General features: G+C 39.1%; 2 protein-coding genes, 1 long non-coding RNA gene and 1 other non-coding gene across 4 annotated transcripts in view; 2 read left to right on the plus strand and 2 right to left on the minus strand.

Annotated features, from left to right (window-relative positions):
• Positions 1-3,528: 3,528 nt before the first annotated feature.
• Positions 3,529-18,826, minus strand: lasp1 (LIM and SH3 protein 1). The gene is made up of 8 exons (XM_027014624.2): positions 18,620-18,826; positions 13,399-13,493; positions 12,459-12,543; positions 10,851-10,958; positions 9,764-9,851; positions 9,494-9,582; positions 4,478-9,096; positions 3,529-4,072 (listed from the first exon to the last, which is right to left on the minus strand). Exons 1-7 carry the CDS (start codon positions 18,686-18,688, stop codon positions 8,923-8,925), a joined length of 708 nt encoding a protein of 235 aa, XP_026870425.1. The 5' UTR covers positions 18,689-18,826; the 3' UTR covers positions 3,529-4,072; positions 4,478-8,922.
• Positions 18,827-18,884: 58 nt separating this feature from the next.
• Positions 18,885-21,488, plus strand: LOC118241162. The gene is made up of 2 exons (XR_004775871.1): positions 18,885-18,933; positions 20,104-21,488. It is a non-coding gene; the product is annotated as an uncharacterized LOC118241162 (long non-coding RNA).
• On the plus strand, positions 19,587-19,658 carry trnac-gca. The gene has a single exon. It is a non-coding gene; the product is annotated as a tRNA-Cys (tRNA).
• arl5c (ADP-ribosylation factor-like 5C) overlaps positions 21,396-24,776 on the minus strand; it is a 3,828-nt gene continuing 447 nt past the window's right edge. The window contains exons 2-6 of the mRNA XM_027014636.2: positions 24,198-24,258; positions 23,756-23,903; positions 22,582-22,665; positions 22,279-22,430; positions 21,396-22,050 (exon numbers count right to left, since the gene is read on the minus strand). Coding sequence (XP_026870437.1) covers positions 22,002-22,050; positions 22,279-22,430; positions 22,582-22,665; positions 23,756-23,903; positions 24,198-24,258 — 494 coding nt within the window. The 3' untranslated portion in view covers positions 21,396-22,001. The remainder of the gene's footprint in view (positions 22,051-22,278; positions 22,431-22,581; positions 22,666-23,755; positions 23,904-24,197; positions 24,259-24,776) is intronic.

Here is a 24,776-nt window from a genome sequence, read left to right on the forward strand (position 1 = left end):
TTTACACTGATCCTGATAAGTGAAGCCACAGTAAAGGTAGCTAGTACCCCCGTAGTCTGGCCTTTAGATGGACATCAGATTTATTTCTAGGTTGTCCGGAAAGTCAGTGATGGTAGGTGTATATGAAACTGCACACACCTATCATTATCTAGATTTCTGTCAGTTCAATGTCTTGTCTGGACTATGTATTCAAGGTGATTTAAGTCTTACATATAGTTCCAACTACAGTCAAATATGCTAAGCAGTGGTGTCAATACCTCAAGAAAGAATAATCAATGTAAACTTCAAAATAAAATGTCTGTGACCATGCTACAGTCGTGGCCAAATTTGTGTGGTTTTGATACTAGCACAAATTTTGTTTTTCACAATTAATTTAAAAGTCATTCCTTGCCATGAAAATGTACTTACTTTACTGCATTCCAGTCACTGGCATTTCAGCCCTGCCACAAAATGACCTGCTAACATCATTTCAGTGATCTTCTTGTTAGCTCAAGAGAAAGTGTTAACGAGGACAAGGCAGCTGATTTAATTCAACCATTTATCGAATCATTAAGAACTTCAAGGAGAGAGGTTCAATAGCAGTGAAGAAGGCTTCAGGGCACACAAGAAAGTCAAGCAAGCACCAGGACTGTCTCCTAAAGGGGATGCAGTTACGGGATCAGGTTACCACCAGTGCAGAGCTTGTTCAGCAATAGCAGAAGGCAGGCATGAGTGCTTCTGCACACACATTGAGGCGATGGCTTTTGGAGGATGGATTGGTGTCAAGAAGGGCAGCAAAGAAGCCACTTCTCTCCAAGAAAAAACATCAAGGACAGACTGACATTCTGCAGGAAGTATAGGTATTGGACTGCAGAGGACTGGGGTAAAGTTATTTTCTCTGATGAAGCCCCCTTCAGAATGGGACATCTGGACAAATGATTGTCTGGAGACGAAAAGATGAGTGCTACCATGATTCATGTGTCATGCCAACAGTGAGGCATCCTGAGACCATTCATGTGTGGGGTTGCTTCTCATCCAAGGGAGTAGGTTTGCTCAAAATTTTGCCTAAGAACATTACCATGAATAAGGAATGGTATCAAAACATCCTCCAAGAGCAACTTCTTCCAATGATCCAGGAGCAATTTGGTGATGAACAATGCTTTTTTCAGCATGATGGAGCACTATGCTACAAGGCAAATGTAATAACCATGTAACCTGGTGAACAAAACATTTAAATTTTGGGTCCATGGCCAGGAAACTCCCCAGATCTCAATCCCTTGGAGAACCAGTGGTCAATCCTCAAAAAGAGGTTGGACAAACTAAAACACAGAAACTGACCAACTCCAAGCACTGATTAGACAAGAATGGGTTGCCATCAGTCAAGATTTTGCCCAGAAGCTGATATCCAGCATGCCAAGGCGAATTGCAGCTGTCTTAAAAAAGAAGAGTCAACACTATAAATATTAAGTCTTTACTTAAACTGGATGTATTTTTCAATAAAACTGTTTTTTAAATAAAATTTTTAGAATTGCACTTCACTATACCATATATACATCTGATAAAAGTATAAAAAAAATGAGGCAGTAAACTTTGAAAAACAAAATTTGTGCTGGCCTCAAAACCTTTGGCCAAGACTGTACATAACCATCAAATTTGTTGTTAAATAACTCGTTTGGAATATTTGGTAGTACTTTTGTTTCATCATTAAAGTAACCTAAAACAAATCTCTTTCATTTGGAGCTCTTGACGTCGTTCACTTCAACCACTGAGTTGAAGTTGGCGTGTGGTTAATTCCAGGTCACTAACTAATGGGTGTTTCTAGACGTGCGTAGTAGCGGCGGCTTCAACGCGTTTTTGCCCTATACGCTTGTTGTGTGCAACAGCATAATCGTCACGATAATCGCACATTGTGGTCTGTCTTTAGGCCAACTCCAGAACGCAGAATTATAACTACTTCATAAAAAGATGTCTGCTTTGAAATCAGCAATGCATAAAGGACAGTAAACTGTACAATAAAGCTTTAATTAAGTAACGTTTTTATTACTAACGTTTACAGGAGATGTGGTAAGATCGCTACTTAACGGGTAGAGTTCTGGCTACCAGACTCCTCTCCGGACACATATTACCTGCGCGAGCCGGTACTCTACCTGGCTCTTCCACTTGGGACTCACCACGCTGAGATATTAACAGCATTTATATGATAAGTAACTATCTTACTACTGTCACTAACTACTGTCGCTTTAATCGCATCAGACAGATACAGAACCGTTAGCTTTCTCTTCCCACTTTTCTGCTTATGTGCGTCATATAGCAAAGGTTTTGTTGGGTGTCGCGAGTGTGACAAGCAGCATTGTATTGTATCGTGGAATTGAAGATAAGTGTAGTGTTTCATTGAGAATGACTGAAAATTTCTTACATTTTAATATAATTTTTTTAAATGATATTTTAAAATATTTACACGTGGTTTCATATGTCATATTTTAAGGCCCATTAAGGAAAAAATGATTACTATTTATTTAAATATGTAAGAGCAGACACGATCATCTTTAAATGAGGAACCAGCAGGTACTATGTGCTGTCCTCCGGGACTTTCTCGATTTATAGTCAGATGGAGCATGTGATAGACCCCATAAAACAAAAGAGTAGATGTGACAAAAGTACATTTACTTCCTTAATTGGCTCCTGCAATGATAAATCACTAAACACTGAAATCAAAGCTCAAGTCAGTTTAGGCTATACCAGCTTACATATCATCTTTGATCTACGGGATTACTGACAGTATCTCAAACACAAGATCACTTGAGTTCTGAAGCCACTGAATGGATCCAGTCACAAATATTACACATGCAAAACAATTCATCATATGTTTTTATTTTTGAGTCTCAGCACAAGCTTAATAGAACTCAACCTGGTTAGAAAAAAAAATGTGTTTGCTAATGAACATAACTAAAACTTTAGATCAGAAATTGCATTTGTTAATTTTTCTTACAAATTACACTAGCTGTATTTAAAATGTACATTTAATTAATAATTTAATATAAGCTATATAGTAGTTGGTAATAGGCATAATGTAAGTGTATCCAATTATGTATGCATTGACCATCATTGTCATTCCAGTTCAGAATGGTCAACCCTCCTACGTTCTCTTCATAGTCTTGTAAAAATAAACTGGTACTTAAGTACTAGCATATTTGTACTCTGTTCATTTCCATTAGTTCCACAGGTGCATAGTTCAGCACCTGTGTGCAATTGTAGATACAGTTCAGTTTCTTGTTCACCACATCCAAAACTCATAGCCCACATGAGCAGAATCAGTTTCAACAAGGAAAACATAAAACTCCAAGATAAATATCTAGAATCATATTTCATTCCACTTCCCTTTTCTCAAAGGATTCTGTTTTTCACGGACCAAATGCACCAAGGCATTAGCTGGATGTGTTTTGATGAGTTTGGTGAGTGGTTTGGAGTTTCTAAGAGCAGGGCTAATAAAGACTTGATTTCTTTAAATTAGTATTAATATCACTATATTATTAGTACCAGCAGAACTGAGACCTTGCACAAAAAGGCATTTTATTCAGAAAAGGACATAAACACATTTTGTTTCTATCACAGGCCTGTAAAAATTGGATGTAAAAAATTGACACAAAATCAAATCATTCATATGTCTAGTGAGCAGTACAGTGGGTGAGAAAGTCATCAACGGAAGTGAATGAAATGTAGCATTGATAGAACGTTTAAGTTTTTTATTCTCACTCTCTCCTTCTCTCTCTCTCTCTCTCTCTCTCTCTCTCTCTCTCTCTCTCTCTCACACACACACAATAGAGATTACCTCCATTGCAGACAGTACAAGGGAAAAATAATAAATATCTTTGTTATTTGCCTCCAAAGCAGAATAACACACACATTCTGTTTTTTACATGCAAATTCTGTGTGTGTAAGGGTGAGAAGAGTGACAGCATGAAAAGCAGAAACAGAGGGTGGCCAGTGTTCTAAGATGTATTGAACGGGTGTTCTGCCTGGTTTTGCTAACCCCCTTTAGAGCAGTACTGTTCTCCTTCACCCAGAGGCCTGACCCTATCAGCCACACTTCCTCCTGAAACACACAACACATCACAATGATTACAGTCAACACATGTATTAGAAGATTCAACCTCTCACATTTATTTCGACCACACAAATGCAGTTTGCAGTTGTTTTTTTTGACGAACCAAAATTCAACGATTATGTATTAAAAATGCAATTTTTGTATAGCCTCTGTTTGTACTTTGTATAGGATGTTCATGCAAAAAAAGATACCATGATTTGCATAAAAGATAGCCCCACCAACAAACCTTTCAAGAACGTCATATCCAACTATATGACTGAAGGGAGGGGAGGTTGGAACGTCACCGGTGCTCAGATCGAGTGAGGTAATTTCTACTTTTGTCTTTATTGTAAAACACAAGCCAACGGATCATACGTAAATTAATATAACAAATCACCCATTTGTATTGCTTACCCTTCCCCGGATTCTCAGGAGACCCGAACTACTCATGCCGCTGGCCTAGTCCTGGTGCATTGATATTGCCGTGAGCCAAGTCTGCTCTGATCGAACATCAGAGCATGTAGATGATGTACGACAGAAAAACGAGACCAATGATGGCGAAGAACATCAGCACCAAGATGTCCAACATGGTATCCTCGCATCCGCAAAAAAATACAAGGGTAAAATACAGCCGCTGCGAGCCCTTCAGTGACGATTAAAGGACATTGGTGATTATCGGAGCGAAAACGGTATTTCCGCTGCAGCCCAGCAGAGACCCCTCCCAACATGATGCGCGCGCTCCGCTTCTAGAACGTTTCAAATGTATGAAAGAAGCAGAGGGTAGGGAACACGCACTAGAAATGGGTACCATCTCTGTATTTCTTTGACGGTCCTAGACCTACGTAAATGCAGAGACAAAAAAGCCGAGATAGCTGGTAAGGTACTTTGGAAACTTATTAAGCAACAGTGTGATAATCAATTTTAAAATAGTTGTTTTTACAAGTTTCATCAAAGCAACTTCTACCTGTGAAAATGAACAGGCATATATAGGACGTGCCCGGATGAGTTGGAGACCGGGTAAACCCCAGTATCTGAATTCCAGTGATCTCTGTGTAGTATCTGTTGGAAACAGCGATAAAAATGTAATGCCCAGACAGATCTTGATAGAAAGAATGCATTTTATTGATCCACATATTAGCCAGCTCCTCACATAAATAGCTAATAAAGAAATCATTTTAAACATAGGTAAAAGCAAGTCATATGCTTGACATGGAGCATGGGACCCCTGTGTGCAGTTTATGCATATTCTTAAATTAATACAAATAATAAGATCAATAATGTTTACTGGACTGACAAAACAGAGGAAGTGAAAGCACAGAACGGATCAAAATAAGGGGTTTGGACAGATGTGTGAAGACTAGACGATTAAAAATGTTAGTCCTATCATGGGCTTCATGCCTAAAACTCAAGCACAACTGAGCTGGTCAGTCACATTCTTTCACACTCAGCACCCCCTCACAAGCTTGTCTACACATGACTAACAACCACTGTCCAATTGCAGCTCACCATTTAACGTTGAACACACCTATTTGAAAGTGTTTTACTGCGTCTGGGCATTTCTCCTTCCATCAGCTTCTTTGTCTTGTTGACACTGGTCATTTATATAACCTACCATTATGAGCTACTGTGTAATCATCAGATGTCACTGACAGTCTTTAACAACTCCTTAGTAAACATTCTCAGCTGTAGAATTACTGTCTAAAGTAAACCATATTTCTTTCTTGGGGTTGGAGAAGATAAATAAAAGAATGTGTCAAAGCTGGTAATGATTGAATGAAGAGGCGATAATGGAAGAAAAAATGAAGGTCATTTTTATCCTTAAGCTGTCCAAAGTTCTGAAATATCTACCTCAACATCTTTCTGGAAACAATGCAACTTCTGGTGCATATTACTTAAAGAGCTTTAAGTCATGACATTTACATTTCAGTAGTACATCAGGACATTTCTATCTGGCAACTGAACCCAGCTAATGTTGGTCAACATGTACTTAGCCTAATTTACGGTAAACACTGGCATCAAACAGGATTTTATGGGGGTCTCCTGAGCCTTTTACTATGAGACACTGAGTGAATACTGTGCAAAATAATTCTGACACTGGTTATGACTAGCTCAGTCCAGCTTGACCAATTAAGGACTGGAACACATTCAAGACATATCATCCCTTATTCCTGTTTGCTGCATGAGCAAAATGTGACAAATTATTGTCAGTACTTCTTTACCTCCCATTCACTTAATTGTTAATGGTTGACATAAGTTGTTTTTCCTCACATTTCTATATTAAGCCTAGATGCTATGAAGTATTACCTGATGATATGTTTTGATTTATAAGTGGTATGCAGTACACAGTAAAGAGAGACCTAGTTTTTCTTTCCCAAACAACCAGCCTAGGATGTGAACTTTGGCTTCATGTGGGAGATCATTACATAGTGCCTTTTTTTCATCAATTCTTTGCAGTCAGATGATTGAGTGCATTTTTAGTCTTGAATTAAAGGATCAGAAAAAGTGCTCTAGGTACTGCATAGATCTGCACAGTACAACAGAATTTGATCCTCAGACTCTTATTTGGAAAAAGGAACCAGAAACTGACTACATAGAAATCCCCAGCAAGTAAATGACAGCAACACACTTCACATATATAATTGGATCATAAACGCTCCAACTACTGCAAAACATGTAAGTATAAAGATCGAACCGGAGCCTGGTAAAAACTATGCTGAATCTGGGAAGCTTTCACTTTGTTCTGTCCCAAAACACCCAATCACAAGGTGCTTCTTAATCAATTTTAAGACGGACCAGTTGTTTTCTGGTGAGCTACATCTTAGGTAATGGACACAGATGACATGACGATTTGAGGCAGGGATATAAAAGAGAAGTACATCAGGGCAGTGTATTTGAACCAGAATCTGTGAAGCAGATGAGATTTCATGAATTTCAATATTATTTTCACCAGTCTAATCTGGTCAGGAATCTCCTTAAAGATACAATGTATGTTATTTTATGTAAGAAAAGATCCTTTTTGATAGGAAACAGAACACATCCAGAAAGAGTAACCTCTCTGGATTAGTCTAATTTGAGATAAGACTAGTTACCAAGATTTTAAGTTACCAAGTTAACTAGTTACCAAGATATTTTCAGAAGCAAATAAAATTGCTATGGTAAAATAAATTGATCAGTTTAACACATCACCTAACAATGTGAAATCTAGAATAATAATTAAAAAAAAACTACCTCCCACTGAAGAGGAAAAAAGGTATTCTACTTTTTCCATTTTTTGAGTGCACATTTTGAATGTGTTATGTGACAATGTATAATTTCAACAGATTATTTGTGTACAATGTATAAGCAGCAAAAATAATGCCTCTCTCCCATGTAGGCTACATATATGTTAAGAACTAAAAGTTCAAAATAAACTGAACATTCTGTACAGTTTGACAAACTAGCCTGCCTTGATATACAAATAGATCTGTTTTATTTAATTACAGTTCCACCTCATACAATAACAAATCAATGAGAATAAGCATGGTGGTGATGGGTTGTCATCATCATAGCACAGAAGAGCAAAATACATTTTTATACGATGTACATGGAATGCTCCAGAATGTACTAGGAGAGGAGAATAACAATAATAATAATAATAAAAAAAAGGATAGACTTGTGCTTAGGCTCTTCTCCCCTTGTTGGTTCTACTGATCTGCACTCATGTAACTGGTGGGCACCTTTGCTATATATTTTTACTTGCTCAGTTGTTTCTGTCTTCAATAGGTGTAGAGAACACTGTTTACCTTAGAGATTAAGACAGCACATGTGCGCAGAACAGACATAAATCTATGCATTCATTTCATGTAATGACATAGAGAAGAACATTGAATGTTATGGACATCTTGAAAACATCATCACTGCCAATCTCCATCCCTCAAACTACACCCATAGAAAGAGTATGGAGGATGTTACACACACACACACACACACACACACACACACACACACACACACACACACACACACACACACACACACACACACACACACACACACACACTTTCCAGTTTCACTATAAAACCCATGATGCAAAAGGTCTGATTGATATGCATTAAGACTGAGTGGAACAAAAGGAATGATCAGAAGTCTCACAATCTAGCATCATTACTACTGCATGGCTGATAAGATGTCAAAATTGACTGGAATGACAGATGCAACCAATGACAGGCTGTTAAGAAACACAAACATGGACATAGAAAAAGAAAAGATTTGAACTAGAGGTTCTCATTGTCATGGCAATTGTGGAATGATTGACAGGCTAGGGAGGTTTGATCACGAAGTGCTATATGGCAGGCAGTTAAAAACATACCGAGGCCAGTGTGGGTGTGTCTCTGAGTGAGTCATTAACACAATAAGTGCCACTTGTGACAGCACCTCTCCAAAACTGAAGAAATGCAGAAAATAGAAAAACACCCCCCAAAACCAACCCCCCCCCAGAAAAAGCAAGACAGCAAGAGAGGGAGCAACAGAGAGAAACACAGCAGGCAGAGCAATAAACGGGCATAGACCCGACGCATGTACATCTAGACATCATGTGTGTTACTGTGTGCACGTGTGTGTGCGCGTGTTCTGTATGAGTTAACAGCATAGACACAGTAATAGGATAGGACTAACAAGAAAAGAAGAAATAAGCTCTTAAAATATGAGATGGCACTGGGCTTGTTATCCATTTCTCTTCCTTTATCTCTACCTACCTACTCGCTTCCTCTCCCTCCCCCCTCTTCCCTTTCTTTCTCTCTCTCTCTCTCTCTCTCTCTCTCTCTCTCTCTCTCTCTCTCTCTCTCTCTCTCTCTCTTTCTGTCCCTTCCTTGGTCATGTTCTCAGATGGCCTCTACATAGTTAGCAGGCAGCATGCCCTGCTGACCAGTGCGCTCCACCCTTCCGTACATCCACCCCTCATCGATGGGCTGCACATCCACAATCACGTCCCCATCCAGGAATGAAACCTCGTCTTCATCGGCCGCCAAGTAATCGTACACTGCCCGGTAACGCTTCTGACACAGACACACACACAGACACACTTTTGTGAACATTTTATGCATAATATCGCGGTGAAAAACAGAATATGAAGAGAAAAACTGTTTGGAAATGCTACTTTAAGGACAAGGGTGTTTGAGGGAAGGGCACTGAGCACTGCTAGGGTCACCCTGAGTCAGGTGATTCACTGAAGTTGCCATGGGTGGGGGTGGGTTTGCTTCCCTCTTAGGGCCTGAGTAGATCAGGGAATGCAGTGGTATTAACACCAACCAAGCTGCTGAGTCCACTGCAGAGGGCTAAAGTGGGGCGCATCATCACTAGAGATATTGAGACAGTTCCAAAGGGCCTTTGTGAAGGGGGATGTGGAGGGCATATATTCTGCAAACGTTTAAATATGTGGGCGTTATACTTTACCCCAGAGCTGGGTGGAGGAGCTGCAGCAGCTTGGCGCACTGGCTCGGGCTCATAGCAGTAATTCTGAGATGCAGCTGGGGGCTGATACACTGGAGAAGAGAGAAGGAGGGGGCGGGAGAGAGAGAAAGAGAGAATTAGGAGCGAAAGCTGGTAATGTTCATTTCCTTTTGCCTGTCACCTAGCTCTAAACAGTAGATTAAATGTTAATCAAGAGCACTTGCAATCTGTACAGCATTAATAGTTGTTATGACGGAGAAGAGGTAGATGTACCTGGAGTTGTGTTTTGCTGCTGTGGAGGATGGTGAGTTGGAGCTTCACCTCCCATTCTACTTTTTTCAAACTCTTCATGATATTTAATCTGTAACACACACACACACACACACACACACACACACACACACACACACACACACACACACAAACACACAAACACACACACACACACACACACACACACACACACACACACACAGAGAGAGAAGACCATGTCTTTTGTCTAAGTGCAAACACACTGCAGACATTAAGCAAAAAAGGGGGGAAATTAAACAAAGCAGAGTAACAATCCCAGGGAAGGACACTCCCAGTGACTGTATTTAGGTCTATTTAAGTCCTGAACAATGGGAACTGATTTAATAGCACAGATAAATAAGTGGTAACTTTCAGACTGTTTGCATTATTCATTTATTTAATTACAGTTAAACACTTAAATGCTCTGATTACAGTTCACACTTAAGTACTCAGATAGCTTTTAGGAGTATTTGAAAATTTTGATTTCCTGTTCCCATGTATTTAGACTGCAGAGAAAATAGAGCTTATAGTTATCTTAAATGAGCTGATCAAGAATTAAAGTACCATCACAGGTATATTGTTGTAATATAGCTCTACAGTGTCTGCATTAAATGGAGTGGTATTGTATTATTTATCTGTTCAAGAGAACAAACAATTATGTTGCTGTTTCTATATTGATCAGTAGGGGTCGCACAGTCCTGTCTGAGATTAACCATTGTGGGAAAAGTAAATGACATAATGAAAAGGCATATAATAAGGAAAAGAGTACCATTATATATGGGTGTGTGTGCTGGGTCTGGAAACCCAAATCAAAACTTATATGATGATAAGACTATATGATGTCCTTTACACAATGAGAAATAATGAATGAAAAAATGATTGACTGATTGGCAGAAAGACAGAAGAGAGTGTCTCTACGATTCTAGACAGAACATGTCTACACTGTAATGCTGGAGTGTGTTCCAGTAAAGGGTTAAGTACATAGACTGTATATTTAGTCTGCGGTTCAGTACTAACATACTTTGAACATGGAGGAGGGACTAGTAAAAGGGTCATGCATTCAACCTACGTTACTGATCTGGTCTTGTGTTTTCTTGATTCTCTGCATCTCTGGTGTGTCAGCTACAACACTGAAACCTTTCCCTTTGTTCTTCTCAAACTCCTCCTTGTACAGCACCTACAAAAAAAAATTGTATTAGGCAACCAAGAGCGTTTTGTAAAGCTTCACTTTACCAGGGAAACCAGTGTACTGGGCATGACTTCCCTATTCCTGAGATGCAACACTCATGAGAAGCAAAGCCTTTGTTAGCATCTGTTAGGAGGTTCCTCTGGAACCGTGACAACATTCTCAATAGGGCTTGTAATTCAGTTTCAAGAGCAGCAGAGACATTTTTAGAAAAATAAATAGGGTGCTTACGTGCTAAGTAAGCAAAGACAGAATGCCACTTCCTGCAGTTTACCAGCACTTGCTGAATTGAACAGCTAAAAAATATTAGTGCTCTAAACACACCCCTGTAACAGACTTATTTTTTTTCTAAATCTCTCACAGTTCCAATGAGCAGGCAATGTGACAATCCCAGACAATACTACCTCTCAATTCATCACAAAGGGTTTGGTATCAAAAACAGATGCCAGCAATTACTGCACACACCACTTCCAATGTGTATATAAAAATGAGTAGTTAGCCTTTATTTAGTCTAAGCACTTTTTGCAATAGGCAGGCTATCACTATTACACTAATGATCAAGAAACAAACACATACCCCAAAAAAGTGTTTACATGACGACAAAAAAACAAACAAACAAATGTAATAGTAAGTTCTATGTGGTCATAAACTTATTAATGAATGAACAATCACACTTTCTTTTAAACAACCAAATAAAGACATTTTTAATTTATAGAAAGCCAAAAAACAAACATGGGCATTCCTTTTCACATCAATGTGTGCACACGTGCGTGCGTGCGTACACACACACACACACACACACACACACACACACACTCACTTGTGCGCACACAGCAGTTATTAAAAAATGAGCAGGAGAATAGTTTTTTTTTTTGTATAGGGGAAAGCCCCTGCATGTTCATGTTACTACAGTATAGTAATGGGTGTGTACTCTATGTACTGGGCATCTGGGTACTTATGAGCAAATGGGCATGTGTCATTTTGAGACATGCCTGATCCAGAGGTTTGTGTGTTTTTTCATCTATTTTTACATCCTCACTACTCCCCCTACAAAACATGGGTGGAGTAATGTGTAATTTATGTGCACTTAAGTCTACATGTGTTTATCAAAAGTGAAACTACTGAACTATTCCCACCAGTCAGACAGTAGTGAAGCCTGGAGTATGCATGTGTGTGTGCTGGAGGGGGAAGAAGGAGAAAATTCCAGAGAGTGAGGAGAGTGTAAACAATGAAGGAAGGGGAGTCAGCCAGGCAGAGAGAGAAAGAGAGGGTGAAGCCCTGATTCAGGACTAATTATGTTAGCTTGAGAGAGATATGAAAGAACGACAGGAAGGAGAGGAAATGAGTGGGTGTGGTGATCACATTATGACTAGAACTCGCTTTAGCTTTTATATGTGTTGAGCCTGCCTGAGGCCCGAATGTTTATATGTGAATACAAAAGCCCACCTGCTTAAACCTGTGTATGAGGGTGGATAGGGCATCCATGGTTACCTGGCTCTGCATCTTGCTCTGCTGTTTCAGACGCAGGTTTTCTGGAGTGTCAGCAACGCTGGTGAATGATGTTTTCGGGTAGTGTCTGTAACACAGGCCTCAAAATTAGCCATGACTGCAAACTTGCAATCACACAGTCCCCCACAGTTGTTTAGTATGAACAACGGGCACAATGAGTTACATACACCCAAATACTCTGAGCCTCTCCTCTGGACACAAGACATGGTTGTTACATGTGAAATTCTGAAAGGTTCTTTTTCTATCACGCCATGTAGACATATCAGTGCACGAACAACAAGCCCATGGGAACAGCTGATTGTATGTGAATTTCCTGTTTAGAGTTCAAGTCCAGTATTCCTGAAAACAACTGCAAAGACTTTTGAAATCTGTCAATCAGCCAGTCTTAATAGCTCCAAACTGTCTACACTGCCAATCAAAGTATGAGTCACAGAAGTAAAATGATTGGATGTAGTAAGGCATTTTCTGCATTTAATCTTTTGTATTATCCCCCCCGTTTTTAATTTTTTTATTTTTGTACTTAAATTTGCATTTTATTTTTTTGTAAAACAACATTGGGTCTAAGAAAGGTTGTTCATAAGTAAATAAATACATCTTATTATTATTTCTACCCATTACATTTTCTTAGTATGGTTTCTCTTATTTTTGTAATTTCCCACTTCTCTTAATCAGTTCTCTTAGTTTGTGTGAGTAAATGAATATGAGGTAAAAAGCACATAATGATACCTTTAGGCACAACTTTGTAGATAACTGCAATGTCTGTGCCTAACTTATGTGTCAGATTCTCAAGTGTAAAAGAAGACAGGGGAGGTTCCAAAGAGGTAAGAACTATTGTAGTGTATCAGTGAGTGTGCTTGTGTGCATTCTGTAGCTCCCTGCCTTACACCCACTCTGGAGACACAGACAAACAGGAGATACTTACGCATTGCAGTAGGGTCTCTTGTCAAACCCTTTGTAGTTCTTCATGTTCAGAGTCATCTTGCATACCTCACAGCTAAAGCATCCTTTATGCCAGTACTGAGAGAGAGAGAGAGAGAGAGAGAGAGAGAGAGAGAGAGAGAGAGAGAGAGAGAGAGAGAGAGAGCACATAGCTTATTTTTTCTCATTACTGTCTCCACTTGAGTCTTAACTCTAAACTGCATTACACTAACCCAATACAATAGCTATTAGCCAGAGTATCAGCATGCTATTTTTGTAATATCTGTTAAGAGAACCATGTACCCCTCATTGACCAACACTGAAGATACAACTATATTCACACCAATGCACTTCACTTTCCAAAATGATAATTTTGCTTAATGAAAAGTGTATGCCTTGAAATGAGGCTGTAGTGTTGGAAAGAAACAAACAGAAATACACTGTAAGTACTTAATCATTTACGAGTACTTAGATGTAAGTTGGACTAAGTGCTTGGTAATTACTAAAAATACTCACAGCTCGGAATAGGACATGGAAATTAATTATCAAGAGGATGAAACAGGAAGAGACTTCTTACAAAGCCAAATTTAAGTTATCTGGCCAAGAAGGATTTCGATTGATCTATTTTTACTGGCTAACTTCAGAACTGCCACCAAAACCATGGCACAGAAGATTTAATAGACCCCTAGTAATGTACCAGGTGTTAAACACTTATTGAGTTACATCACCATTTTTCAGCTTGTGAAATAATTCCTGAACTGAACAATGTAGCTCAGAACTACCTTGTAAGTTTAAGATACTGCCGAAATATTAGCCTAGGTATGCTACAAAATAAAACCTATGCAGTTATTCAAAAGTGTATTTGTACTTTGATCTTTGGGTTCCTGGGTCACTGTTGACCTTGGGAGGGTTTTAGTGATAATAGAAAACACCTCACAAAAGTATATGAACCAAAACCTTACATTTCAATAAAATGCCCATTTATATATGATTAGTATAAAGAGACACAGATCATATGTTTCTCCTCCGAGATGTCCTGCTAAGAATGTAAATAATCCTAAAATATGTGTGCATTGATGTTTTGCTTGTATGTATACAAATATATTCATGTAAATTAATATGTAAACCACAAGTTATAAATTCTCAAAATCTGTCAATATTTAAACACTAACAATTGAAAACTACATTAAGTGGCCGAAGAGCGTGGCTGTATTATAACCAAAAGTCACACTGGTTGGTTTCTTCTAAAGAAGTGGGGTCATACTGGGATTGTCCTCAGAAATCAGTTCACCACACACTGGACTGACAGTTTTATTAAACTAACAGCAAAAAAATAAAAATAAAAATAAAATAAAATATCTAATTTACACAATTGTACATGATGGCTGTCAAAATGTACTGGAGCTAGCATAGTAGGTCAGTGCAACTTGTTCCCACCAATCTGAATTGTGCAAACTGCATGCTGAAACCATTACATACTTGCCTCAAGCAATGCTGAATTATGAAATTTTAAATAGACTTTTTTTTTGTTTTCTAACTGCATTACATACTGTTATCTATAAAAAAAACTGACAAAAGGATGCTGCACAGCTAAAAACAGCCATAGCTGCCACCTGGAACCTTTTTGTCCAGAACATTGTCTGGAACTTTGTCTATACTTTAAGCTCACGTTGGCTTGGCTGACTGACTACATTTGGGATAAAGACAAAAAAGGGGAAAATATGATTTTACACCAAGCTATTTTTTGAAGAAAGTTGCAAATCTCATTATGTAACAAAAACAGAGGTACCCAAAGATACTGCCTTTTATACTGTAGCCCTTGTTTTACAAGTTTATTTATTGCTAACACACAGTATCTAATGCATGGTTGTCAGGGTTAGAACAGTACAGATATAAGTACAGATATACGCTTATGCGCTAGGGTGTAGTTATTTTTGACAAGACCAATAATTACACATTAGCAGTAGTGGTAATCATCTATTAGCATCCTATTACACTGGCAACACATTGTGTGTAATTAAAATACAGCAACACACCTCCCTCTTCTCTATTCTGTGAAGACAGAGCAGCTCAGCAGCTCTTTCATGTTTCACTTTATAATTTCATTACTACATTTGGAATTTATGTTTTAGGTTCATTTTCCCATAACAGATCTAAGAGTTCAGACCATTGCTTAAACAAAGAGCATATTATAATTTAAGAATTTTAACCATATTAATTGAGCATGCAAACCCTATTTTTGCTTGCCACATGACTCCCCTGCCCCCCAAAGATTTTGTCCCAAGTTGATCAACTCTAACTTCATTCATATCACTTCAATGTTCAGAGAAATTTGGGGAAGCTCTATTTTGGAAAACAATGTGTGCCACTTTTGGTCAGTATATCCTAGTGGCTACATGAGAAGTTTCTTTAAAACTTCCTGCTGCTACAGACGTCAATGAGAAGCATGATGGTCTCTGAGGTAGTCTGTTCTAACAGACTTGGGTGTGGCTTTTTTGAGATGTTTCTGAGTATGACAGATGGAGGACACTGCTGCTGGAGCAGAATGACAACAGAAAGGTTATCTTCAGCCAAAAGGAAACAACAAAGGACCACAGTAGAGAATTTGTTTGCAAAAGACTGAGAGTATCTGTGTTCTGCATTTCTCCCATGCTGTAAAGAAAAAAAAACATGTGTCTTTATCAGCTGTGAGGTCACTACTTGTGGTTCATTCTGCATACAGTATACTTGACTACCTCTAGGTAATCATATGTAGTGGACAATCTACCTGCTATAAATGCTATGCCTGTTTAAGAGGCCCCAGTAGCCATTATTCATAATTAGTTTGACCAAAGTCTCTCTGTCCAAAAGCAATCAATTTCTGTCCATTACACACATTATCACCAAGGCTTTGGTCTGGCTGACTGTGTTGTGTCTCTTAGTCCTTCTCCAATATGGTGCCTGCAGGTAGAGAGGCCCACCCATCCCTTACACACATCCCATGCTATTTTCATGAGAAGTCATAATAAAGTGTTGTTTTGACCACAACAAAGAGAGGCGGGTAAAAGGAGGAGACGTTTGGGGGTGGAGGGGTGCAACACATCATCCTCAGTGATGTTTCCTCTACAGTACTCTATAGCAACAGCCATGCACCACTACAAAAGAACCCAGTGTCATTGAAAATGAAAATCTGCAGCCCCTGAAAGAATTACAGGCTATATGACATTCTAATTCCACTCTGTGATAACTCCAGGAAATACAATAGAGGAAGGTGGAGGTGGATATTGGGTACAATCCTTTCTGGGGAGGGACAATTGCTGACTGTTCGTGTTTAAGTCTGAAATTCTAAGTTAGGTATTCTAAATTATAAAAATTCACATTAAGAATTACCCACTTTGGGCTTGAGAAATACAGTAAAATTGAAGAATGGAATTTGTGAACCAGACCTTACAAAATGAACAGGATGGGTTATATATAACAAAGATAAATAAAATGGGAATAAATGCATTACCTGTATTATCCTGTCTTTTTGAAGGCCTTTTAAATACCTCTGTCTTGTACTAGCATGTGAAAACAGAAAGGAATAAGCTGAAACAGGCATAAGAGCCCCTGTAAGGTTCTAAAACTAATGACTACTCACAAAATTAAGAGAAATGTGAGTAGTTCTATGTTTCATGTTTATATTGTGCTTATTTATAGTGGCACAGACATGATTACACAATTCCCACACATCTCCACTCCTGGCTCTACCACCTCATATAAGCCCCAACCATCTCCATCAAACAGTTCTACCACCTTTACACAATTGTTTGGGGGGGGGGGGGAGTCTGCTTATGCAAAAATAAAGGTGAGGTTTACACTGCATGTGAAAACTGTCTGTAAAAAAAAAAATGATTGGCTTTTTTAACCGGTCTTTTGACCACAGCTTTGATAAACAATTTCATGGTATCTTCTTTTCTTGACCACAATATTATCTATCAGTTTTCCATACACTGAAATGAAGTCTATCTGTTCCGGCCAAGATACTTTATGCAGCTATAAATCAGTCTTCAATTTCTACTAAAATATAAAATAAGTCCCATTTCAGTGGATAAAGGGAACATGGACCATTTGTTCCATTGTTCAAGCTTATGTATATTTCAGGGGTCACATGTGCTAACGGTGCCTATCTAAAGTTGTGTACAAAGATCTGAGCTTCAGCAGTAGCAAACATTTTACCACCTTTCTGTAATTCTAGTATCCTCCACGCCTGGACTACTTATAAAATAACATTTATTCAGAATCTAGGCAACACGGTAGAATCCTGGATCACACAATGGGTTTATTCTTCTGCTCAAAGAAACTGGCTACTGCGTCCATTTCTTCGACTTATTTCTAGCTATAACCTTCAACCCAGGTGGGCTCTCGTGTCATGGAAAAACGTTGAAAATCCCTGACAGACTCTTGGCTGCTTGCACATACACGTAATCCATACAAAAAAAGTAAAGCAGACTTTTTCCCCCGAGTTCTTGGTTATTCAATGACTGCAGTTTGGTTAATCAGGGGAGAATAAATAGAAACGTTTAAACATCTTCCCATGTACGCCAAGTACCCAAAAGCAAAGGCATGTCAGGCGAAAGGAAATGAGCTAAAATAGCTAGCTGTTGCAAAGTGCTGAAACCAATACACTGAATATGACGTAACAATTAACTGTCACATTATGACATCACAATAACTATGTTGAGATAAGCGTTGGTATAGATTCCATCCGTTCTGTTCTGAATTAAACCTCAAAGATGACACGTCACATTCCTCTCCTTTTCGCCACAGCGGAGGCCGCACGCGCCCGCGCAAAACATCCTTTGGTTGCAAATGTTTAGCTAATAAGCAATGCTAGTTAGGTTAGCTATTTAGCTACTAGTTATTTGCTAGTTGCTTTTGGAAAGCAACCCCCCCCAGCTATCTTACCTTTCAACGTTAAAAAACAGGTGCTCCACACAAGTACCACTATCGCAGCAATTCACTGTCCAAACATAACTAGCTAGCTACGCTACGCTAGCTAGTTATCCATTTAGTTATCTTGCTAAGCTGGCTGATTTTTCTTCCGTTCTGATCAAAATACGACCAACCAAAAGTATAAATAATGTCCTCGACAAAATACAATGTGATTAAATTTTCCTATTCAGTCTAGTATATTTTAGCACTACACTTACCTAGGTAGATGGTGAGCTAGCGTAATTCCTACATTTTTGTTTAGCATAGCTTACCTTGTCAAGACAATTCACTTTTTCCGTGGGATACACAACTCGGTTACATCTACTACACAACGGATTCATTTTTGAGGAATCCTAGGACAACAAAATGAACGAAAATCTATCAATGGAGATGATCTATCAACGTTTCCGTTCGTTATCTATCGCTATATCCAACACAGGCGGTGGCTGTTGATGTTCGCACCGCTGGCTGTCAGCGAACGACCAGACGCGGAAGGCGCGAGCACGACACTACCGTGTCTTGCGCTACGCGTTCACGTGAAAAGACACGGAACAGTTGTTTGTAGATCCGACCGAGGTGATCCAGCGTGAGTCAAACATTACACTCGTATCTCTATGAATGAAACACATTTCTCGTGCCACCAAAAAAGAGCGCCTGAAATTCTACAATTCTGTAATTTACACATCAAATGTACGAAATTGCACAACGTTTAAAATAATGCTAGCAAACAATGTAAAAATTGTCAAAATGTATTAGCTAGCTAAGCTTCGTTGAGTTCACCTTGTTTTCCTGAGTAGATACCAATTCACTTTTAATCAACAGGCGAAAGGAATTGTTGAACAGACAGGCCTAGCTCGCTAGCTATATAACGAGTGTTTTTAAGTGCTTACGGAGAGGTGCAGGTGACGATCATACTGTAAGGGTCACTAAAGATAGACTCCTAGCTAGCTATGTCTTTGACAAATTCAAGAGCACAATGGATAAAATATTTAGTTTGCTGTAGTATCTTCGTTTGCTATAGTATGTTTGCATAGTAAGCTGGCTAGCCATTTTCTTTTGCTCATTTGCAGAGAACCTTTGTGTCCAGCATTTCTGATTACATACTTTTAGCGACGCAAGTGATTAATCTTGACTAATTACACGCAAATAATTAAAAACAAATCGTATTGCTATTAATGAAATGCAAATGAGATGAGGTCGTAGAGACAGTAGACTCGTCAGGGTGGTTTTTTTCGTGAAGGGGGTATAGCTCAGTGGTAGAGCATTTGACTGCAGATCAAGAGGTCCCCGGTTCAAATCCGGGTGCCCCCTCTTTTTATCTTCAAGTGGTAAATCTACTTGTTTAGATTCAGACTTAAATCAAAATGTTTTGATTTGTCCATTATGATTTGTTCGATTATGCATATTGCAGAATATAAATGTAATTTCTCATTTTGTTCACTGACTGATTATAAGGGCAGAAATGGGAAATGGGAAACAAAACCCTATGCTTAAGCAACATAGTAGTTTATTTATTGTATAAGGTCATGCAAAAGTGAATAAACAAATGAAGGTATACAAAAGGCTACATCACAATGTAAAAGTATTAGTTATACAAATACATATAATTCTGTTTGATTCCAACCCATATATTCCTCATAGCAAGATATCTTATCTATGCTTGAATGTTACCTTTAGTAATCTAAAGCACATGATAATTCATTCAGAAAACAGAAACCCTGTCCCTGTAAAGGAGTGGGCTCTTTCTTGTCTGTAGCAAATACACCTAGTCCAGGAGGAGGAGAGGGCAACAGAAGAGGAAGACGACCTACAACGTGGAGGAGAGGACCTGCAGTACAGTTGCAGTGAGCCGACAGGGAGCATGGACCAAATGGGAAAATGCCATGGAGTGGTAGTTGACTTGGACAGAGCTTTGGAAGGCTAGGCCCAACTGTATCAAGTTCCTTTCCCCGGCTGTTTATGATGTGTTTCCCAGTCCATCAAACCTTCACATATGTGGCAAGGCAGAGACACACCAGCCTGCCCACTTTTCTCAAATTGTGGAACCTCTGACCACATACTATGCTGCTGCACTAAAGCAGTGGGAGAAGGGTGGTACTGGTGGAGGCCTGACCAGGTCTTGAATACCATTGCAGAATCCATTAGCACTAGATTCAACAGGCAAAGAAGATCTACAAACACTTTATGACCCAATGTGGTTCTCATGTCTGAGTCCATGAAGCAAGTTGTGCTCCTGGAATTGACAGTACTGTGTGAAGACTACCTGGAGGAAGCATTTGAAAGAAAGTTCACCAAGCATAATGATCTAGTTAGTCAATGTCAGCAAGGTGGCTGGAGAGCCGACCAGTATAGGTTGGTTGCAGGGTCTTTGCAACCTGATCTCTATTCAGAACCCTATATGTGCTGGGTATTGAAAGAGAGAGGAGAAGACGAGCCTCCTGTAGTGGAACACCTATAACACCCGATGAGTCCAGTAACATCAGTAAGATATATGTGTGCTGCAAGGGAAACAAACCCATGCTCTTGGTGTTGTTTGGAACCTTGTTCCACTGGCTCTACTACATGATCTACTACATGATCATGGCCAGCAGAAGGACGTGTTTGAGCATTGCCAGTACCCTGAGGTGACAAGCTAAAATGTGCACAAAGAACTTCAATATGTCCATATGTGCATGCTGCATAATGGAATCAATGAACAAAATGTTGAGGAAATTCTAATGACAAATTTATTCAGGTTAAGATCAAAGCTGTCTTTTATGGTTTGATGAAAGAATATCAGCCAAACAGTAATTTATTGTGTGGACCAGAGTAAAAAGGGTTGTTAGCTGAGATAAAGGAATGTCTTTGATAATGATGTTAATAAGGACATGATTGATCTGTGTGCTTATGTTTCTTATTCAGCAGTGGACAGGATTAAGTTCTATCCTGCTTACCACAGGCGAAGTTTGTTGACCACAGCTTAAAATCATTTAAAGAAGAGTGTTTTGCATTGCCTGCCCTTCTGTTATGTATTTCTTTTTTGAAACAAACATTTCCAGGTCAAAAAGCTTCTTTTTCTAACATTTATTTGTAAAAAAAAAAAAAAGAATGCAAAAAAGAAACCTGACAGTTTTCAAAATTATAACGCTTGTTTCATTTCAACATGCGTCAGTCACATCTTTATCATCATATGTAAATAACGTACTTTTAAATATTTCAAGTAATGTTTTAATATCTTAAAGGCTGAACAATCTCAACATCCATATAGCTTGGCTCCTCCTACTAATGGGCTGACATTAGGCAGTGATCCCTACTTCCTGGGACTCCCATTGTTCAACAGGACCCCTGTGCATCAGAGTGGAATCATGTTGTCTTGGTCAGCACAGTCCATTTTTAATGTAAAAATTGTGGCCCTCCAGACACTCCCTCAGTCACATGAACACATGCGCGTGCGTGTACGCACGCACACGCTCGCGCACACACACATACGCACGCACGCTTCTATCCACTCTCGGCAAGAATGACTGTGGCAGGTGGTGCCTCCAGGCTGTTGTGTTTGAAGGAGACTTGGAGCTGGCACAGGCTCCGCCCGGGGCCCTGGAGGTTTGGCACGACTGAAGGCAGAGCTGGCACATTTTCTCTGGCACTTAGGCACTCAGAAGAACTGTTGCTAGACTAGTTTGCTAAAACCTGAGAACGCATCCAGTCCAGGCTTGCTGGTAACCTGGAGAAGGAAGTAAAAGGAGTATATTTATTACTACTATAAAAGAGTGCATTTATAACTACTGAGATGCATGTGGAAATATGGTGTTTTAAAATCTAGAGAAAATGACTGTCCTTGCATTGGCCATTACCAAAGGAAGTGATTCTCATTAAATGATCACATGTATGTAAAAACAGCCACATGCAAAAACATATGCAAGGTTACACACAAACACACACAGCCACTTACCCCTCTCCAGTGAGCGCACAGCAGGCCTGGATGTGCCAGGTGTGGGCTGTGAGTGAACTGAGAGTGAGACTGTGGGAAATCTCTGCTGCAGACATGCTGTTCCTCATGTCCTGCTTGTTGGCCAGAATCAGCACAGAGGCATTCTGCAGCTCCTGGATATGTACATATCCAACATAGTACATGAACTTACAAAAAAAGGAGGGGATCAGATTTAAAATTCACACATGGGGAAAGAATTAGGTCCATGTCAGACACAAGCAAGCCTTTCCCTTCATGCTGTGATGTGGGATGACAGAAGCTCACCTCATGGGCAAGCATGCGATGAAGCTCCTCTTTAGTAAGACTTAAGCGCTCACGATCTGTGCTGTCAACCACCAGGATCACAATCTGCAAGACACAGAATGATTACACACTCCCTCACTTACCCTTAGCAACACAGCATGATAAAGATTAATACAATGAAAAGTAGTGGATGTACAAGTGACACATGGCATACTGTCTACCATCTGTTTATGCACGTGTTGGCATGTATGCACATACGTGCACGTGTGGACGCACACACACACACACACACACACACACATTTGCATTGCTGAAAACAATGGCATATTTCTGCTACAACATAGGTGCAAATTTTGTAATTGGCTTATTGCTGACACAATGGCTTATAGTTAGGCCAAGTCTGCTGGAAGTAACACATTTTTGTTATTTGGGCTCAGGGCTAGGGTTCTACATGTACCCTTTCATCTAGAAGTATTTCCACCAGGAGTGGGAAAGAAAGTCGTGAATTAAACACCTGCTAATGCTACACAAGCATATGTTAGAGGAAATTGTGCTTCTGATCTGCTACACTTTGAAACCATGCTGGCACATCCGTTTCATGAAATCATGTCTGTCACACTCTGACTCTAAGCAAGCAAAAAGAGGTTTCCATCATCATGTAATATTTTTCTAGCAAGCTTCAGGAGCCCAGCAGGGTCACATCTGAAACCCACTCTACCTGGCTGCAATCACTATTCTGCTACAAAGACTTTGAGAAATGCAGGCTTTGGCACTTGTTGAGTTCAAACCAGTTTTCTCTTTAGTGATGTAAAATTCTATTTGATGTTTTTCAACACCATTAACATACTTTTTAATCAAAAATACAATTTAAGACTGGATGAGAATCTTTTCAACTTTAATGGGTTTGAGAATAGAGTATTCTCAAAGTATTGTCATTCAGCACACACACACACACACACACACACACACATATATATAAATTAATTTTATATATTACACACATACACACACATATATACATATATATATATATATATATATATATATATATATATATATATATATATATATATATATATATATATATATATACACACATACACACACACACACATTATATATAATCTCCCAGTCAATGTACCCATTATCATTCACTGACATACATTCTCTTTTTCTCTCATACATAGACACACACCTCTGTATTGCAGTAATAGGTATTCCAGCTAGCTCTGAACGTCTCCTGGCCTCCAATATCCCAGACAAGGAAGCGTGTTTTGTTGACATTGATTTCCTCCACATTGCTGCCAATTGTTGGGGTGGTGAATACAGCCTCTTTAGTTAGACTAGAGAAATGGAAAGCAAAAGTTACAAAGTTATATAACTAAACCTTGTCTGCATTTCAAGTGGCCTAATCAGTTTTGATCAGCAGATGGTGCTATGGCTCTGAACCAATGAACCTCATATGACTTCTTTCCCTCAAGATAGTGGAAATACTTTTTCATGATGCAGTTTAAATTGGGGTATAAATGAAGGCTGAAAAAACTTGTGCAACTGTGAACAACACTGAAAGCTGTGAGCTACTAATAAAAAATTACTTCATCTGCACATTCCCTTATTGTTAAAAAAGAGACACTTACAACTGGTAGAGGATGGTTGTTTTTCCAGCATTATCCAAACCCACGATTAACACTTTGTGCTCTGGATGATCATGAGAGGGAATATGTGAGCATGTGTGACTGACTGACACACACACATACATACATACATACATACATACATACACGCACACACACTTATGGGGCCCTACTAACTTCAGAGGTAAACACCTTCCACAGATACTGACTGACTTACAGAAACTAACCCAACGTACATAGTCCACATAATAAAGATAGGAGCTCTCACTAACCCATTTGGCAGTATCAACATTTTACAATTTTAATTTACCGAGCTTAAAAGAGCTTATGTAGTTTAGTGACCAACGACTTATCTCTATTGTACAGCTCAACTGTGGCCTATACAGGTAAAATAGTTCTGTGGAATTGGACTTGGTTTTCAATTAAGTATATAAACTGCTATTTTCCCTGTCCCGTGTCTATGACGATTATGTGTATGAACGGCCCTGAACTTTAAGAATGTCCATGTCTCGCTGACGAGCAGCAGGCACGGTAAAACTGGCCAATCAAATATTTACCTTTAAAAGGCAGACGATCCCGCCG

The sequence above is a fragment of the Electrophorus electricus genome, chromosome 1, assembly GCF_013358815.1.
Source record: "Electrophorus electricus isolate fEleEle1 chromosome 1, fEleEle1.pri, whole genome shotgun sequence".
In the NCBI taxonomy this organism is placed as follows: Eukaryota; Metazoa; Chordata; class Actinopteri; order Gymnotiformes; family Gymnotidae; genus Electrophorus; species Electrophorus electricus.

Excerpts from the sequence above, each read along its gene's own strand:
- lasp1 (XM_027014624.2), bottom strand. The coding sequence starts at position 18,688 with ATGAATCCGTTGTGTAGTAGATGTAACCGAGTTGTGTATCCCACGGAA. Across the intron at positions 12,544-13,398 it reads AAGAGACCCTACTGCAATGC|ACACTACCCGAAAACATCAT; the intron begins GTAAGTATCTCC and ends CCTGTGTTACAG. Across the intron at positions 9,097-9,493 it reads CTCCTCCACCCAGCTCTGGG|AAGCGTTACCGGGCAGTGTA; the intron begins GTAAAGTATAAC and ends TGTCTGTGTCAG.